We start from the raw sequence: 20,904 nt of genomic DNA on the forward strand, positions 1-20,904 counted from the left end.
CAACTTCATAAACCTCAGCAGAGGAGGCAGGAATAATTTTTCAGCGCAATTTTGTGTCTTTGTTCCACAACCAATCATCTGCTGGTTATACTAGTCTATAGACGGTATAATACCCAACAGTCAATTCCTAATAGTCTTTGACTTTTTGTGTTTAGTAAACAGCTTTTTTGTGCTGCAGCACTGTTGTGTTCTCCTGGTGTTGTGCAAAAATCCTTTTTTTTTAAGCGTACTGTTCCGCATTTTTCTGCCCTTATAAGTGCATACCACATACGTATATCTAAGTAGTGTACTATTTTGTACCTGTTAATCTGTCAAGGGCCTACATACTGTGAAAGTCCAGGCAAAAGTAATTACCAGCTTGTGTTTTGCTAAAATACGTTTTATTAAATATACTGTACCGCATTTTTCTGCTCTCATAAGTGCATACCAGATACCTACATCTATCTAGTGTACTATCTTGTGCCTGTTAATCTGTCAAGGGTCTACATACTGTGAAAGGAGAGCCAAAAGTAATCACTGGCTGGTGTTTTGCTCAAATAATTTTTGAAGCTTACAGTAGCGCATTTTGCTGCCCTTATAAGTGTATACCACATACCTACATCTAAGTAGTATACTATTTTGTACCTGTTAATCTGCCAAATGCCTACATACTGTGAAAGTCCAAGCAAAAGTAATCACCAGCTGGCATTTGACTAAAATAAGTTTTTTTTTAAGCGCACTGTACAGCATTTTTCTGCCCTCATAAGTGCATACCACATCCAGACATCTAAGTAGTGTACTATTTTGCACCTGTTAATCTGTCAAGGGCCTACACACTGTGAAAGGACAGCCAAAAGAAATCACCGGCTGGTGCTTTACTCCAATACGTTTATTAAGCGTACTGTAGTGCATTTTTCTGCCCTCATAAGTGCATACCTACCTCTAAGTAGTGTACTATTTTAAACCTATTAATCTGTCAAGGGCCAGATACTGTGAAAGTCCAGGCAAAAGTACTCACCGGCTGGTGTTGTACTCATATACTTTTTTAAGTAGTGGCAGCAGGAGTCACAGCGAGAGGCCAGAGCTCCAGGCATCAGCTAGCGGTCGAGTCTCAACCAGCAACACATCTGCCGTCATCGATTGGTTAACACGGTCATCCACTTCATCACAAGTGACATCTGATACCCCCAGTCAACAGTCGTTGGGTTTCTCAGACACAACCCTCAGTTGAGGCAATGCCAATCTGAGGAAGGAGGGTTCTACCTCCGAAACGGGTCATTGGTGACTTCCTAAATAAACATAGCGCCTAATGGCACTTTAAATGAGATACCTGCATTTGAATATTCATTCAACCAATGAAACTCTGAACAGCGCCTGAAGCACTGGTCTTTTTACTTCCCTTACCTACTCTACTGAACAGAATCGGTTCCTCCTTCCCTGTGACCCTTTGAGCTTTGCAGTTCACTACAGGCTTTGACTATACCCCCTTCCAGGGGTGATAAGCTCTGAAATTCTACCTTTAGGTGAGCGGCCAACCGAAAGGCTGGTACAGTCCACCCTCTACCCCTCCTGGTACCTTGGGTAATACACGAGGTGCGGTCCTTCTCTTTTCTTTTTTCTTACCAGGTACAACCCTCAGTTGGCATGGCCCGGGAGCAGTCCCTGTCCTCCCATTGCCTCTGTAAAATGCTGTTCCCTCCCCTACAGAAGGGTCTTATGCTGTGGGTTCAGCTCCACTATTCACTGAGGACGATCTAATAGAGGTCAGTCAGCAGCTACTGCCCAGCCAACAAGTGGAGGAGACATCCGCCGCTTCTTCCGCTAGGTGGGCAAGTAGTGATGAGGAGAGTGACGTGGGAGGCGTTGTTACCAGGGTTCAGGGTCCTGAAACAGACACTGTTGAGGACCCTGAGGAGGACATCAGTGACATGCAGACACTTGTTGATGATGATTAAGCCGATCGCAATTGGGAGCCGGGTGCAGAAGGGGCTTCATCATCAGGAGAAGAGAGTTGCAGGTTGCTCGTGAGGCAGCAGCTGAGCCAGCAAGGTGGTAGCGTGGTTGCCAGTCAGCATGGAGGCATAAGTGGCCAGAGACCACCTGCTTCGTGGCAGCCTACTTACCCGGGAGGTAGTGGAAGACGGCGGCAGTAGCATTCAAGTAGTGAGGACTGTTGGTGGGAAAATCAGCTACTCTGCGGTGAGGCAGTTTTTCATCAGGCATCCGGAGGAGGTTCATGCAAGAAGGTGAAGCGTGGCCAGGGTCCCAATGTTTGCACCACGGCCCTGCATAAACATATGCTTCCCCAGCATAAATCAGCCTGGGAGAACCGTGGCTCCGATGTGGTGGTCCAGCCTGCTGCATCACCCAGTTGCACGCCGCTCCCTCTTTCAGCCAGCCAATGCTCCACCACCTCAGCCGAAGGGAGCTGTGTATCATACCCTCCTTCTGTCGCTCCAGATGCTTCTGCTCCTCCTACTTTTAGTCAGCCATTACGCCAACAATCCATTGGCGAAGCCATGTCCAAGAGAAAACAATATGCGCCCACTCATCCAATGGCGCAGAAGCTGAAGGTGCTCCTGTACAAGTTGCTGGTGTTGCAGTCCCTCCCTTTTCAAGTGGTGGACTCTGCACCTTTCAGAGAACTGATGGCTTGTGCCAAGCCGAGGTGGAGAGTGCCAAGCTGTCATTTCTTTTCGAAGAAGGCAGTTACAGCCCTGCAAAATTTTGTGGAAGAAAAGGTAGTCCTTGAGCCTTTCGGTGTGTAGGTAGTCCTTGAGCCTTTCGGTGTGTACTAAAGTGTACGGCAGCGCCAATGTCTGGAGCTGTAACTATAATCGGGGACACTACATGTCTTTTACGGCTCACTGGATGAATGTGGTTCCTGCACAGCCACAACACCAACTTGGACAGGTCACGACGCTTCCTCCTCCACTCTCTCAGGCCGTTGGTCCTGTGACAGTGTGCAACTCCACCTCCTCATCCTCCACCATGTCCTCAGCCTCCACTGCCCAGACAAGTCACAGTGGCCCTTCAGCATACCATGTGTGCAGGGCACGGAGGTGTCACGCTGTTCTTCACATGGTTTGCCTTGGCAAACGGAGTCACACAGGGGAGGAACTGCTAAAAGTCCTTTGTAAAGAAATCAGAGCATGGCTTTATCCACAAAAACTGGAAATGGGAACCATGGTGACTGACAAAGGGAAGAACATCTTGTCTGCGCTGCGACTGGGAAGGCTGAGCCATGCGCCCTGCATGGCACACGTGTTCAATCTGGTTGTGAAGCAGTTCCTGAAGGAGGAGGGGGAGGGGCATAGTGGAGCACAGTTTAGGTTTCACCAAATGGGCGGTTTTCTAGTAATCTGACAGGAGAGGAGAAGTAGGAGTAGCTAGAGAAGCTAGATGGTTATGAGGAGGGCAAGACAGAGGACCCAGACACACCATGGCAGTATGCAGTGCAGGTGGAGGCAGGGAGACCCTCCGAGTCACTTGCACAAATGGCACGATGCATGCTCACTTGCTTGCATATTGACAGCCAAATTGTCACCATTCGGCAGCGGGATGACTTTTGGATCTCCACCTTATTGGACCCACGCTACTGCCACAAAATAGGGGCCTTTTTTACTGAGAGGGAGGACAAAGTGACCTACTACAGAGGCATCCTATGTAGTCAGTTGGCCGATGCCTATCGGCGCCATCGTCAATCTTCTCGCATGTCTGAATCGGGCCCCCATACGCTCACCTTCCACTGCAATGGCTGCTGGGGAGGGGTGGAGTGGCAGGAGTAGTACCAGCTCCATCAGCAGCAGCCTGAGTCTACAGTCGCTGATGAGTAGCTTACTTCACCTGCATAGTGAAGCAACTCATCAGCACCAGGTACACCTGGAGCAGGACCTGAACCAGTAGGTGGTGGCATACCTTGACATGCCCATGCCAACACACCTTGAAGATCCGCTGGACTTCTGGACAGCCAAACTTGATTTGTGGCTGCAACTAGCAGAGTTTGCCCTGGAAAAGCTATCCTGCCCAGCCAGTAGTGTGTCCTTAGAGCGGGTGTTTAGTTCGGCAGGGGGCCATAGTCACCCCAAGGAGAACTCGTCTGTCCACGAAAAATGTGGATAGAATGACTTTTGTGAAGATGAATTTGGCATGGATCAGCCAGAATTTCTATCCACCAATGCCTGATGCATGAGAGTAGATTGACCATGGTGCCATACCAACACTTCATTTTTTCACCCACCTTCGTCACCGGGTACTGGTATTGCCACTCACCGCACCCCTCTGTCACTGGGTCACTTTCAGGACTCCTGATGCTGCTGCCAGCTCCAGGCTGTCTCATTCAGCCACTATATGGTCTCTTCTCATACTTCAGCCAACTCCAGACTGTGTCATTCATCCACTATATGGTCTCCTCATGCTTCAGCCACCTCCAGGCTGTGCCATTCATCCAATATATGGATTACTGATGCTTCAGCCAGCTCCAGTCTGTGTCATTCAGCAACTACATGGTTTAGTGGTGCTGCTGGGCCTAGGACATTACTTATATATGTTTATGGTAGCACTAGGTACCATACATCTTCAATGGAAATGTCAAAATTCATATTTTATTCTTAGAGATTGCTAGGCCCTATTGTCACTTAATTTCAATGGTCTACTCATGCTTCAGCCAACTCCAGGCTGTGTCATTCAGCCAATATATAGTTTACTGATGCTGCTGGGCCTGGGTCTGGGCCTAAAAAAAATATTATGGAAGCACTAGCTGGATCATTCTGCTTCCAGATCCAGGTTGTGTCATTCAGCAACTATATGGTCTCCTCATGCTTCAGCCAACTCCAGGCTGTGCCCTTCAGACACTATATGGTCTCCATATATTGACTGTGTGGGTAACATGTGGGTATCCTTGAGTTACTCTACCAGCATTATTGCAAAGTTGATACCAGTAATAAAAGGAATATTGCCAAGTACTAGCAGAAACAGAGAACTGTAGATACTGATCATCAGCTGTTGGAATTGACTGACTATCCCAGGTGGTAGATTTACCATTTTGAAGTTCCTCAGTCCCAGTAGGCTTTAAGTCGTTCATTGTTTGTTTTGGTTCTTCAGTTGTAGAATTAAGTTGTATCATGTTTTCCTGTTCCTCCGATGAGCTAATGTCACTGGAACACACAATACTCATATTGTCATCTAATGAAGGATCCTTTTCTCCAGAGAACGTATGTATCATTTTCTTATTTTGAATGTCAGGTGATATTCTGACATTCTCTGTTTATAAAGGAATTTTGGAATCTGGGACACAGGTAAAAATAAATATTTTTAAGCATACTGTAGCACATTTTTCTGCCCTCATAAGTGCATGGATGTTGCCACATATTGCCTCTTGAGAACGCCGTGGTGACGGCGAAACATGTAGAGGCGGCAATTTTGTGTTCTAATTAGTGTCACAATTGGGATGTTGGGCTTCTGCAGAGCCCTGAATACTGGAGTAATGTTGCTCCAATATTATTTTCCCATGTGACACTGTATTTTTAATCATCACCTTCTGGATTTGTTACTTTTTAAATATATACACTATTAAAAGTTATGTTTTAGGGGGGAGCAATTTGAGGTGTTTGCACCCCAGGCTGCGGCCTTGGGGTTTGGTTAATTATCTCATAAGTGCATACCACATACCTACATCTAAGTAGTGTACTTTTTTGTACCTGTTAATCTGCCATAGGTCTATATACTGTGAAAGGACAGAAAATAGTACACCTCTGCTGCTGTTCTAGACTAGTACTTCCCTCATATACACAATAAGTATTTCAGGCAGAGTAGTGAAATTAAAATTTCAAAATCTTAAATTTAAAAATCTTTAATTTCAATGGTCTCCTCATGCTTCTGCCAACTCCAGGCTGTGCCATTCAGACACTATGGGGGACATTTATGAAAGCATTTAGTATGTTTTCTTTGCTTAAAATTGTTGTAAAAAAGTTGCATGTGCGACTACTCTATTTTTTGTGCGACTTTTTGATTGTGCAGTGTCCTAAGCAAAAAAAAAAAAAAAAAAAAGAAACTTGCTTACCAAAGTAAAAAGTGATTTTTGACGTGCAGTGGTCAGAGATTTATCAAGTGCGACGGTCGCAAAAAAGTCGCATCACATGAAAAACCTACTAAATTTACTCCAGCTCAGACATGGAGCAGAAAAAGCCACTACCAAAGCAAATTAAAAAAAAAAAAGAAAAGTGCTTATGTGAAAGAAATTTATCAACAGGCTGAAACCAGTTGATAAAAAAGTCGCACATAAGCAAAAAAAATTAAGTAAGAAAAAAAATAACTAAAAAAAAGGAATACATAAGCAAACATTGATAAATGTACCCCCATATGGTCTCCTGATGTTCAGCCAACTCCAGGCTATGTCATTCAGCAAATATATGGTTTACTGATGCTGCTGGGCCTGGGTCTGGGCCTAAAGATTTTTTTTATGGTAGCACTAGCTAACATAAATCTTCAATTAAAATGTCAAATTTTGTCTTTTAATCTTAGGTATTATGAAGCCCTAATGTCTACTCATGCTGACACTATATGGTCTCCTCATGCTTCAGCCACATCCAAGCTGTGTCATTCAGCCACTATATGGTCTCCTCATGCTGCCAACACCTTTACGCTGTGTCATTCAGCCACTATATGGTCTCCTCATACTGCCAATGACTCCACGCTGTGTAACTCAGTCATTATATGGTCTTCTCATGCTTCAGCTACATTGATATATTCTAGAGAGAAAAAATAGAGCAGATCTCCTCATAGGGCAATACATTTTTTCAGGTGTATATGTATTTGGTGATGCTATAAACAAGTATATAGTCTTGCTCACCTTGTAACGTTGTGTATAATGATACAACAGCAATAAGCGCGTGGTTTTAATTGGTGGTGGAGCAGCCTTCTGGGATCGGCAGCAGGTTGGCCTGTCCGAGGTATCAGATGCAAGTGCTAGGCAGGAAAGGTACCAGGTTATGTAGCGCGATCCACCACTCAGGCAGCTACTTTTAATAAAAGGTTCAATTTATTTAGCCAAAACATAACGCGTTGCGAAGGTTTAGACCCTCTTCATCAGATGTACAGGCAGTGTATGGTCATGGTTAAACAGAGCAAGTTTTTATATGTGACAAAAGGGCACCAAAAAGCCCCTAGGCTCCGCCTCCTAGTGGGCGTGAGGATTTTTTACATAGACAAAATCAAACAGAGTTAAAAGATACATTAAAATAACATAAAATCAGTGACTTCAGCACTGTCAAAAGCAATAAGTAGTGTATATGATTTGGAAAAGCAGATAGGTATTAGATAGTCCAAGCATACTGGGAACATCAGAATATGTCAGTCGGTACTCCGCTGTCACTAGCGGAGCCGCCGGTAGTGTGCGCATGCGCGAACTAAAAAAGTCGATAGTGATGACGGATACCTATTGATGTAGTGTAGCGGCACGGCATGTGTGCCGTTGATATACTGGAATATCAAGGTGTGTGTGTCGGCATTCCGCTGTCACTAGCGAAGCTGCTGGCAGTGTGCGCATGCGCGAACTCAGAAAGTTAATAATGATGACGGGAACCTATTGGTATAATGTAGCGGCGCAACTTGCGTGTCGTGGATACATTATGGCAACTTGTAATTGGTGTGAGCGCTGCAGGGAGCATTACCACAATACTATCCAAGATGCCGCAATTTTAATACTACGGAGATAATAAGGAAAATGAGATTGGAATGAGCTTTAATAAAAATAGAAATGTGTGTATGAATGCCAATATGGGGCTGTATGTGTATATAGTTGTCATTACAATCGCATATTACACAGAATGGTCAGCATATATTTACAACCAGCAATAAAATGATCAGCATATATAGTTAGTAGTACTTTATCGGCATATATAGTTGGCAATATAAATGTATACATAACAGTAGACATATATCTGGATAACTACTTATTTACATTTATGAAAAAATTATAATAGTTGGTTTATAGACAGTGTCATATTAGCACTGTGTTAATATAGTGGGCAAGGAACATACAGAAGTGATATACCAAAATATATACAATATCCATAGACATATATATATTGCCCTGAGGCGGCCATGTTCAATAAAACTATGAGCACTTAAAAATGATATTAAAATAAGGTGTAGCGACCATTGTAGTATGTATGATAATATAAATAAACATAATAAAATATGTATATTACTTGGTATAAAAAAGAAGAATAAATTCCTATAAATAATAGCAATAAGCAGCAGTAACAGCCTGTAACAGGTGAAATAGGTATAAATATACGAGGTTCATATTGTAATGGGGAGTCAGGCAGAGACACCATTTGGCTAGAGAAGATACACAAATGTCATTATCTAATGATTTTTTTCCCCTGCGGAAAATTATCAGTGTGTGTAGACACGAATTTTATCTTACAAAATGTGACGAAGGAATGTGTGGACGTGGAATAAAGCCATAATGTGGGTGTTGAAGGGTTAAAAGTGTGATGATGGCTTCTAACGGATGATGTCCATTACTTCGTTCAGTCCATTAGGTGTTAAAGAATTTAATTTATATATCCAAAATGACTCTCTTCGCTGAAGTTTTTCAAACCTATTCTGTGTATCCTGTAGAATGTGTTCTAGAATAGTTAAGGAAAAAGCCAAAAATTCCTTATTGTGGTGTTGGGCTGCATGTCTGAAAATGCTGTGTTTAATGAATCCTTTATGTACATTAGATCTGTGTTTATTCATACGTAGTCGCAGCTGTTGAATAGTGCGACCTACGTATTGAAGTTTGCAATCGCATTCCAAAAGATAAATCACGTGAGTAGTGGAGCAATCCATCCTAATTTTGATAGGAAAGGATCCCCCTGTAGAGCTGCAGAGGAAATCCTTTTTGCCGTTGGTAATATTTGCACAACATTTGCATGTAGTCTTGTAACATTTATAATTTCCTGTAGTGAAATGGTTAGTTTTGATTTTGTTGGTAAATTCTTCTTTTAGACGACTGGGTGCCAGTATGTTCTTCAGATTCTGGGCACGCCGATAAGTAATTGAGGGTTGGTTGGGGATATAGTTTTTCAGGAGGGGGTCTTGTAATAAAATTTTCCAATGTTTGTTCAAAATATTGCGGATGCTGTTATGTGATGCGCTGTAAGTGGTGATAAAGTTATGTTTAAAAAAGTCTTGGTTTGCTTCAATGGGATGATCATTCACTGTGATGGGTTTCTTCTTCACTATTATTCTAGGGCCTGTTAGAGCTCGTTGATATGCTGCTTTGATGACCTTTGATGGGTATCCCTTCTCCAAGAGTCTCTTTTTTATGATTTTGCTCTGTTCCTTATAATCCAAGATGTCAGAGCAATTCCTACGGACTCTATAAAATTGGCCATATGGAATGTTGAGCTTCCATTTTTTATAATGGCTGCTGTTATAAGAGAGGAGACTATTACAGTCTACTTTTTTTTAAATAGGTTTTGTAATGACTTTGTTGTTATGATTGGATAGTTCCAAATCCAAATATTCTATAGCGGTTTGGCAACTTTTTCCAGATAGAGTAATATTGAAATTATTATTGTTGAGATAGGTTGTAAAATCCGCAAATTCCTCCTCTGTTCCTCTCCAAATGAATAACAAATCGTCGATGTAACATTTGTAAAATGTTATCTTATCCTTCCAAGGGTGGTTGGTGTAAATGAGGGATTCCTCGTATGTCCCCATATAGAGGTTAGCAAATGCTGGCGCAAAACGGATGCCCATGGCAGTCCCCTGGGTTTGTAAGTATATTTGATCATTAAAGGAAAAGTAATTATGATGTAAAATATAGTGGATACTATTGCAAATGAATTCTTTTTGAACTGATGGCATTAAAAGGTCTTGATGTAAGGTTTTCCTAATGACACTTATACCCTTATCATGTGGTATGTTGGAGTATAATGAAGAGACATCTAGTGTGGCCCATATGAAGTCAGATTCCCATGTGAAGTCCTGAAGTAATTCTATTAAGCTGGGTGTGTCCTTGAGATATGAATCCAGTTTTGACACATATTTTTGTAAGATGATGTCAATGTACTGAGAGAGATTGCTGGAAATGGAGTTGATGCCTGCTATAATTGGGCGGCCTGGGGGGTTAACTGTACATTTGTGTATTTTGAGAAGGTGGTAAAGGATCGCGGTTTTTGATGGTGATGAAATCCTTCCCCTTTTTATTGAGAATTCCATCATCAAAGGCTTTTTTAACAAGGTTAGTACAGGTGACAGAGTATTCTACTGTTGGATCATGAGGTAGAGTGGTGTAGTACTTCTCATCTCCAAGGATCTTCATCGCTTCCTGTATATAGGCTTGTCTGTCTTGAACGACGATGCCTCCCCCTTTATCTGCGTTTTGGATTATAATATTAGGGTTTTTAGAAAGAGACTGCAGTGCTTCTTTTTGCTTCCGATTCAAGTTTGATTGAAAATGATCCAATTTACTGAGATCTCTCAGGTCCGATGCAACAAGTTCGTAAAAAGTCTCAATGAAGGGACCCCTATGATGAACCAGATAAAAGGTAGATTTGGGTTTGAGGGGAGTAGTGATGGGTGATGGATTCAATCTGTGTTGGATATCGGATTCTTTGGGTTGATCTGGATATTGAGTGTTAGGCATGTTAAAGTGTCGAGTTAAAGTAAATTTTCTTGTAAATGTATTTAGATCAACATACACATCAAACTCGTTGATTTTACCAGCTGGACAGTATGATAAACCTTTGTTAAGGAATATGTGAGGATAAATTGAAAATGTGTTTATACTCAGTAGATATTAGTGTTGATGAACCTTGTTTTTCTTTGATATTGGGATATGGGTTTCTTTTCTTCTGGCACCTCCCGCCCCTTTTTCCTCTTTTGGTTTTTCTCTTTCTTCTTCCAGAGTCTTCTGTTTCTGTGCCCTCGGGTTGTAGAAATTGGTGATGTAGGTGGTCATAGGATCTTTCTTTATGGGATACGTTGGGGGTCGGAGTTAGGGCCGTTGGTAATTCTAAAAAAAAGTGTGGAGTGAGTGGAGGAACGATTGTGGGGAGAACTGGGATGAGAGGGGATGGGTTGTTCTCTGTAGTGGAAATAGCTGAAGAGTCTAGTTCGGACTGTTGAGTTTCACAGATGGTGATAAGGGATAGATCACTGGCTGGAATATGTTCACATGAGTGCAGTTCTACTGGCAGTGTATCTGGGAAAAAAGTGGTAGAGATAGAGATGAACATATTTGAGCTTGTTCAAACGATCTATCTAACTCCTTTTTATTTAAAGATGTTTGGGGTGCCAATTGATGATTGTTGGGGGTTTTATGAATGCCAAGTGTGCCAAGCTGGCATCTGTGTTAGTATGGTTTGTTTGAGAACGGTACGCTCTTGTAGAATAGTGGCTTGATCCGATAATCTTTTGGATAACAATGGGAATTCAGAGAGACCAATTTCTTTGTCAGGATTGTCACCTTTAGCCGGATGGATTTCCTCTGATGTTTGTTTGGGTTATGCACTTAGGTGGTTTTCGTCCCTGATAGGTTTGGGTGTAGGGACCCTTGGCTTCTGTCTGGCTGGTGTGGTGAGGTTACGATTGGAAGTATTTTTAGTGGGAGCCTTGTGGAATCTACTATCGGTGAAGGCTCTGGTATTTTGTAGACCGGTGGGAGATGATTGATGATATTGTACTGAGTTTGATGTTCTGTTCGGATGATTCCTAGAATATTTATTGTGGGATTGTGATTTTTTGTTTTTCTGTAGCCTTCTATATTGTAGTTGTTCTCGTTTAGGTGTATCTTGTCCAGAGGGGTTGGTGGAATTGGAATTTTCCACCACCTCTTTATCCTTAAGCCAGTACTTGATGTTCCCGGTCCTATAATCTGATCTGTCGTGATTTAGTTTGTGGACTTTCTTGTCCAGGATTTCTTTCTCAATATTGGGAGTCCTAAAGGTTAAAACCCGATCGAGTTTGGCAAACTCACTGTGGTGTCTGTTAGCCAAGAGAAATTGAACTTTTTCGGTGATTTCATTGTTCAAAGACTGACAGACGGCTTCTCTTTTGGTGATGAGAAGTTGTATGGTATTTACAGCAAAGTCGTGCATCATAGTGTTCCAATGATCCACAAACTCCAAGTCCTCCTTGAACGCTGGTTCTGGATGTAATCTGAGACCACGTGGTATGATGTTCTCAGTGATGTATATACGGAGGAAGCGTAGGTCTACATGATGATGCATTTCTGTTTTGAGTGCTTTCTCTAATTCGAAGAACGGCTTAGGGAGGTCACAGGGTGGATCAGGATGATCTATAAGGTTAGTGTCAACCCTATCGGATTCATTTACAGCAGTATTTAGTGCTGATAATTGGTCTATCAGGCGATCCCGTGCTGTTAAACAATTAGCACAATAATCCATATAGAGTGTGGTATATATATATATATATATGGAATAGAGAATAAAGGACTAAGTTGATCTGATTAGATGTATGGCAGGACCAAGAGTGACTGTAAAATTATGAACAATTCACACTATAATTCACCAACATACGTAATTAGATTAATCAAGTGGTACCATATGATATAATACCTTATATGATATAATACCTGGTACCTTTCCTGCCTAGCACTTGCATCTGATACCTCGGACAGGCCAACCTGCTGCCGGTCCCAGGAAGCTGCTCCACCACCAATTAAAACCACGCGCTTATTGCTGTTGTGTCATTATACACAACATTACAAGGTGAGCAAGACTATATACTTGTTTATAGCATCACCAAATACATATACACCTGAAAAAACGTATTGCCCTATGAGGAGCTCTGCTCTATCTTTTTCTCTATAGAATATATCCTGTCTAATTCGGACCAAGCTGTTTGGACCCCGATTGGTGAACAGAATCCTGCACCCCCCCCCCCCCCCTTCCACTGTTTTTTGGAGGGAACAAGGAATATTCACCTTGAGAATTTGAGAACCTCTACAAACTGGGCATAGAGTGCATTGATTACTTCTATATGGATCTCAGGACTCTCTGAATCCCCTACTACCACCCAGGTGATATTTTCTGTTCATATTGTACTGCAGGATACTGGGATTAGACTGCTTGACAGACCGATGTCACACTACTGACTCTGCCCAATATCTTTTTATCGCAGAGTACCACTATATTGGTTTGAACTGGACTTAACTGCATTACATCTTAAATTGTATTATATCATATGGTACCACTTGATTAATCAAATTACGCATATTGGTAAATTATAGTGTGAATTGTTGATAATTTTACAGTCACTCTTGGTCCTGCCATACATCTAATCAGATCAACTTAGTCCTTTATTCTCTATTCCATATATATATACCACACTCTATATGGATTACTGTGCTAACCGTTTAACAGCACGGGATCGCCTGATAGACCAATTATCAGCACTAAATACTCCTGTAAATGAACCCGATAGGGTTGACACTAACCTTATAGATCATCCTGATCCACCCTGTGACCTCCCTAAGCTGTTCTTCGAATTAGAGAAAGCACTCAAAACAGAAATGCATCATCATATAGACCTATGCTTCCTCCGTATATACATCACTGAGAACATCATACCACATGGTCTCAGATTATGTCCAGAACCAGCATTCAAGGAGGACTTGGAGTTTGTGGATCATTGAAACACTATGATGCACGACTTTGCTGTAAATACCATACAACTTCTCATCACTAAAAGAGAAGCCGTCTGTCAGTCTTTGAACAATGAAATCGCCGAAAAAGTTCAATTTCTCTTTGCTAACAGACACCACAGTGAGTTTGCCAAATTCGATCGGGTTTTAACCCTCAGGATTCTCAATATTGAGAAAGAAATCCTGGACAAGAAAGTCCACAAACTAAATCGCGACAGATCAGATTATAGGACCGGGAACATCAAGTACTGGCTTAAGGATAAAGAGGTGGTGGAAAATTCCAATTCCACCAACTCCTCTGGACAAGATACACCTAAACGAGAAAAACTACCATATAGAAGGGTACAGAAAAACCAAACATCACAATCCCACAATAAATATTCTAGGAATCATCCGAACAGAACATCAAACTCAGCACAATATCATCAATCATCTCCCACCGTTCTACAAAATACCAGAGCCTTCACCAATAGTAGATTTCACAAGGCTCCCACTAGAAATACTTCCAATCGGATAACCCAAAGAAACATCAGAGGAAATCCATCCGGCTAAAGGTGACAATCCTGACAAAGAAATTGGTCTATCTGAATTCCCATTGTTACCCAAAAGATTATCGGATCAAGCCACTATTCTACAAGAGCTTACAGTTCTCAAACAAACTATACTAACACAGATGCCAACAACACTTGGCATTCATAAACCCCCCAACAATCATCAATTGGCACCCCAAACATCTTTAAATAAAAAGGAGTTAGATAGATTGTTTGAACAAGCTCAAATATGTCCATCTCTATCTCTACCACCGACTTTTTTCCTAGATACACTGCCAGTAGAACTGCACTCATCTGAACATATTCCAGCCAGTGATCTATCCCTTATCACCATCTGTGAAACTCAACAGTCCGAACGAGACTCTACAGCTATTTCCACTACAGAGAACAACCCATCCCCTCTCATCCCCAGTTCTCCCCACAATCGTTCCTCCACTCACTCCACACTTTTTTTTAGAATTACCAACGGCCCTAACCCTGACCCCAACCTATCCCATAAAGAAAGATCCTATGACCACCTACATCACCAATTTCTACAACCGGAGGGCGCAGAAACGGAAGACTCTGGAAGAAGAAAGAGAAAAAACAAAAGAGGAAAAAGGGGCGGGAGGTGCCAGAAGAAAAGAAACCCATATCCCAATATCAAAGAAAAACAAGGTTCACCAACACTAATATCTACTGAGTATAAACACATTTTCAATTTATCCTCACATATTCTTAATCGAATAGAATTACAACTCCTTAATAAAGGTTTATCATACTATCCAGCTGGTAAAATCAACGAGTTTGATGTTTATGTTGATCTAATTAAATTTACAAGAAAATTAACTTTAACTTGACACTTTAACATGCCTAACACTCAATATCCAGATCAACCCAAAGAATCTGATATCCAACACGGATTGAATCCATCACCAATCACTACTCCCCTCAAACCCAAATCTACCTTTTATCCGGTTCATCATAGGGGTCCCTTCATTGAGACTTTTTACAAACTTGTTGCATCGAACCTGAGAGATCTCAGTAAATATGATCATTTTCAATCAAACTTGAATCGGAAGGAAAAAGAAGCGCTGCAGTCTCTTTCTAAAAACCCTAATATTATAATCCGAAACGCAGATAAAGGGGGAGGCATCGTCGTTCAAGGCAGACAAGCCTATATACAGGAAGCGATGAAGATCCTTGGAGATGAGAAGTACTACACCACTCTACCTCATGATCCAACAGTAGAATACTCTGTCACCTGTACTAACCTTGTTAAAAAAGCCTTTGATGATGGAATTCTCAATAAAAAGGAGAAGGATTTCATCACCATCAAAAACCCAAAAACCGCGATTTTTTACCACCTTCCCAAAATACACAAATGTACAGTTAACCCCCCAGGCCGCCCAATTATAGCAGGCATCAACTCCATTTCCAGCAATCTCTCTCAGTACATTGACATCATCTTTCAAAAATATGTGGCAAAACTGGATTCATATCTCAAGGACACGCCCAGCTTAATAGAATTACTTCAGGACTTCACATGGGAATCTGACTTCATATGGGCCACACTAGATGTCTCTTCATTATACTCCAACATACCACATGATAAGGGTATAAGTGTCATTAGGAAAACCTTACATCAAGACCTTTTAATGCCATCAGTTCAAAAAGAATTCATTTGCAATAGAATCCACTATATTTTACATCATAATTACTTTACCTTTAATGATAAACTATACTTACAAACCCAGGGGACTGCCATGGGCATCCGTTTTGCGCCAGCATTTGCTAACCTCTATATGGGGACATACGAGGAATCCCTCATTTACACCAACCACCCTTGGAAGGATAAGATAACATTTTACAAACGTTACATCGACGATTTCTTATTCATTTGGAGAGGAACAGAGGAGGAATTTGTGGATTTTACAACCTATCTCAATAATAATAATTTCAATATTACTCTATCTGGAAAAAGTTGCAAAACCTCTATAGAATATTTGCAATATTTTGAACAAACATTGGAAAATTTTATTACAAGACCCCCTCCTGAAAAACAATATCCCCAACCAACCCTCAATTACTTATCGGCGTGCCCAGACTCTGAAGAACATACTGGCACCCAGTCGTCTAAAAGAAATTATAAATGTTACAAGACCACATGCAAATGTTGTACAAATATTACCAACGGCAAAAAGGATTTCCTCTGCAGCTCTACAGGGGGATCCTTTCCTATCAAAACTAGGATGGATTGCTCCACTACTCACGTGATTTATCTATTGGAATGCGATTGCAAACTACAATACGTAGGTCGTACTATTCAACAGCTGCGACTACGTATGAATAAACACAGATCTAATGTACATAAAGGATTCATTAAACACAGCATTTCCAGACATGCAGCCCAACACCACAATAAGGAATTTTCGGCTTTTTCCTTAACTATTCTAGAACACATTCCAGAGGATACACATAATAGGTTTGAAAAACTTCAGCGAAGAGAGTCATTTTGGATATATAAATTAAATTTTTTAACACCTAATGGACTGAACAAAGTAATGGACATCATCCGTTAGAAGCCATCATCACACTTTTAACCCTTTAACACCCACATTATGGCTTTATACCACGTCCACACATTCCTTCGTCACATTTTGTAAGATAAAATTTGTGTCTACACACACTCATATTTATCCGCAGGGGGGAAAAATCATTAGATAATGACATTTGTGTATCTTCTCCAGTTAAATGGTTTCTCTGCCTGACTCCCCATTACAATATGAACCCCGTATACTTATATCTATTTCACCTGTTACAGGCTGTTACTGCTGCTTATTTCTATTATTTATAGGAATTTATTTATTCTTCTTTTTTATACCAAGTAATATGCATATTTTATTATGTTTATTTATATTATCATACATACTACAATGGTCGCTACACCTTATTTTAATATCATTTTTAAGTGCTCATAGTTTTATTGAACATGGCCGCCTCAGGGCAATATATATATGTCTATGGATATTGTATATATTTTGGTATATCACTTCTGTATGTTCCTTGCCCACTATATTAATACAGTGCTAATATGACACTGTCTATAAACCAACTATTATAATTGTTTCATAAATGTAAATAAGTAGTTATCCAGATATATGTCTACTGTTATGTATACATTTATATTGCCAACTATATATGACGACAATGTATTACTAACTATATATGCTGATAATTTTATTGCTGGTTGTATATATATGCTGACCATTCTATGTATTATACAATTGTAATGACAACTATATATACATACAGCCCCATATCGGCATTCATACTCACATTTCTATTTCTATTATAGTTCATTCCAATCTCATTTTCCTTATTATCTCCGTAGTATTAAAATTCCGGCATCTTGGATAGTATTGTGGTAATGCTCCCTGCAGCGCTCACACCAATTACAAGTTGCCATAATGTATCCACGTCATGCAAGTCGCGCCGCTACATTATACCAATAGGTTCCCGTCATCATTATTAACTTTCTGAGTTCGCGCATGCGCACACTGCCAGCAGCTTCGCCAGTGACAGCGGAATGCGGACACACACACCTTGATATTCCAGTATATCAACGGCACACATGCCATGCCGCTACACTACATCAATAGGTATCCGTCATCACTATCGACTTTTTTAGTTGGCGCATGCGCACACTACCGGCGGCTCCGCTAGTGACAGCGGAGCGCTGACTGACATATTCTGATGTTCCCAGTATGCTTGGACTATCTAATACCTATCTGCTTTTCCAAATCATATACACTACTTATTGCATTTGACAGTGTTGAAGTCACTGATTTTATGTTATTTTAATGTATCTTTTAACTCTTTTTGATTTTGTCTATGTAAAAAAAAACTCACGCCCACTAGGAGGCGGAGCCTAGGGGCCTTTTGGCGCCCTTTTGTCACATTTAAAAACCTGCTCTGTTTAACCATGACCATACACTGACTGTACATCTGATTAAGAGGGTCTAAACCTTGGCTAAATAAACTGAACCTTTTATTATAAGAAGCTGCCTGAGTGGTGGATCGCGCTACATAACCTGGTACCTTTCCTGCCTAGCACTTGCATCAGCTACATTGAAGTTTTTTCATTCAGCCACTATATGGTCTCCTCATGCTGCCAACACTTCCACGCTGTGTCATTTAGCCACTATATGGTCTCCTCATGCTGCCAACACCTCCACGCTGTGTCATTTAGCCACTATATGGTCTCCTCATGCTGGCAACACCTCCACGCTGTGTCATTTAGCCACTATATGGTCTCCTCATGCTGCCAACACCTCCACGCTGTCATTCAACCACTATATGGTCTCGTCATTGTGCCGCTCTGCTGCAGTGATTCAAAAAGTGATGCCTGTAATCTGCATGTCATTCTGAATAACAGTATTATTTCACTACCCCAGCACACTCCAAAAGCTAGTTAGAACAAAGCAAAGTGTTTTACACCCCTATTGAGGCTCTCTGTAGTCCAGAAATAGCCATTTTTAATATAAATTCACCGCGAACGAATACATTTAAATCAAACCGATTTATTTCAAAATATTTGGCAAATCGGCCCAACCGAATTTTTCAAAAGTTCGCTCATCTCTAATTACTTCTATTAAAAAATCTTAATCCTTCCAGTACTTATCAGCAACTGTTATGAGCCACAGGAAGTTCTTTTCTTTTTTATATTATTTTCTACCTGACCACTGTCCATCTGCTGACCATCTGCTGACATCCATTTTAGGAACTGTCCAGAGTAGGAGCAAATCCCCATAGGAAACCTATCCTGCTATGGACAGTTCCTAAAATGGACAGAGGTGTCAGCAGAGAGCCCTGTGGTCAGGCAGAAAGGAAATTCAAAAAGAAAAGAACTTCCTGTGGCTCATAACAGCAGCTGATAAGTACTAGAAGGATTCAGATTTTTTAATAGAAGTAATTTACAAATATGTTTAACTTTCTGGTACCAGCTGATTTAAAAAAATGTTTTCCAGTGGAGTACCCCTTTAAAGGGTTAAAGCTTACACTGACATCTGCCATTTATTCTTTGACAGGAAAAAGAATTAAACAAAAAACTCATGGAGGAACATATCAGTATGAAAAAAGGAAAGCAGGTAAAAACCTTAAAAAAATTTTGTTGCATGCTTGTTGCATCGTTGTAAAATAGACAATAGTAGTGTTGCTTGCGAATATTCGCAATGCTGTGTTCGCGAATATAGCACTATATATTCGTAATTACGAATATTCGTTTTTTTTTTTTTCTTTCCCCACAGTACACATCACAGTGATCATCCCTCTCTGCTTCCAGCTTGTGTGGTGTAAGAAGGCTCTAATACTACTGTGCGAGACTGGCGTGCGAATTTTTGCATGTGCGAAAATTTGCATATGCTAATTCTTGCATATATTTTTATATGCTAATTTTCACGTATGCTAATTCTCGCATAGGCGAATTTTCGCATAGGCGAATTTTCGCATAGGCGAATTTAGCGAATATATGACGAATATTTGTCCATATATTCGCAAAATATCGCAAATTTGAATATGGCTTATGCCGCTCAACACTAGACAATAGGAGTGCTCGGTAAGGACCATTGACTTACAATGGGCATGTTGCAGTTTCGTGGTGACAGCTTTGTATTCTATAATAAAAAAAAATACAATTTACAACATAACAGAAATCTTTTTGTTTTTCGTCTTCTTCATGAACTATATGTTGGTGTCTTGCCACTTTATATTTATTGATGGTGTATTTACTCTTTTCCATAGCTTTCGCATAGGCACCAATCTTGTCTTCCTCCTCTTGAACTATTAGAAGCTCTTTGGTCTTAAGTCAATAGAAACTTAAAGGGGTACTCCGGTGGAAAACTTTTTTTTTTTTTTTTTTTTTAAATCAACTGGTGCCAGAAAGTTAAACAGATTTGTAAATTACTTCTATTAAAAAAATCTTAATCCTTCCAGTACTTATTAGCTGCTGAATACTACAGAGGAAATTATTTTCTTTTTGGAACACAGAGCTCTCTGCTGACATCACGAGCACAGTGCTCTCTGCTGACATCTGTTCATTTTAAGAACTGTCTAGAGTAGGAGAAAATCCCCATTGCAAAAACATATGCTGCTTTGGTCAGTTCCTAAAATGGACAGAGATGTCAGCAGAGAGAACTGTGTTCATGATTCAGCAGAGAGCACTGTGTTCATAAAAGATAATAATTTCCTCTCTAGTACTCAGCAGATAATACGGACTGGAAGGATTAAGATTTTTTAATAGAAGTAATTTACAAATCTGTTTATCCTTCTGGCACCAGTTGATTTAACCTGTTCAGGACGCCGGGCATATGCATACGCCCTGCATCCCGAGTCCTTAAGGACGTGGGGCGTATGCATACACCCCTGGGAATTCCGGTCCCCTGCCGCTAGCTGGTTCGGGACCGGACCGGAATGACTGCTGAAATAATTCAGCAGGCACCCCGCCACATCGCCCGGGGGGGGGGGGGGGTCCTGAGACCTCCCCATGTCAGCGATCGCAGAAAATCGCATGTCAATTCAGACATGCGACTTTCTGCTATTCCGGGCTGATCGGTTCTCTGGTGACCCAATCACCCGGAAAATAGCGATGACCGGAGTTGTCAGGGACAGCCCCGATCATCTTGAGGGCTAGGAGTGAGGTCGCAGAGCTGCAATCTCCTCCTATCCCCT

General features: G+C 41.0%; 1 protein-coding gene across 9 annotated transcripts in view; it reads left to right on the plus strand.

Annotated features, from left to right (window-relative positions):
- The window catches only part of CCDC73 (coiled-coil domain containing 73), a 250,434-nt gene that overhangs the window by 197,581 nt on the left and 31,949 nt on the right, over nucleotides 1-20,904 (plus strand). For all 9 annotated transcript variants that reach the window (XM_056526613.1, XM_056526616.1, XM_056526615.1 and 6 more), the window contains one exon: nucleotides 19,266-19,325. In XM_056526613.1, the coding sequence (XP_056382588.1) occupies nucleotides 19,266-19,325 (60 nt within the window). The remainder of the gene's footprint in view (nucleotides 1-19,265; nucleotides 19,326-20,904) is intronic.

This window comes from Hyla sarda, chromosome 6 (assembly GCF_029499605.1).
Source record: "Hyla sarda isolate aHylSar1 chromosome 6, aHylSar1.hap1, whole genome shotgun sequence".
Taxonomy (NCBI): Eukaryota; Metazoa; Chordata; class Amphibia; order Anura; family Hylidae; genus Hyla; species Hyla sarda.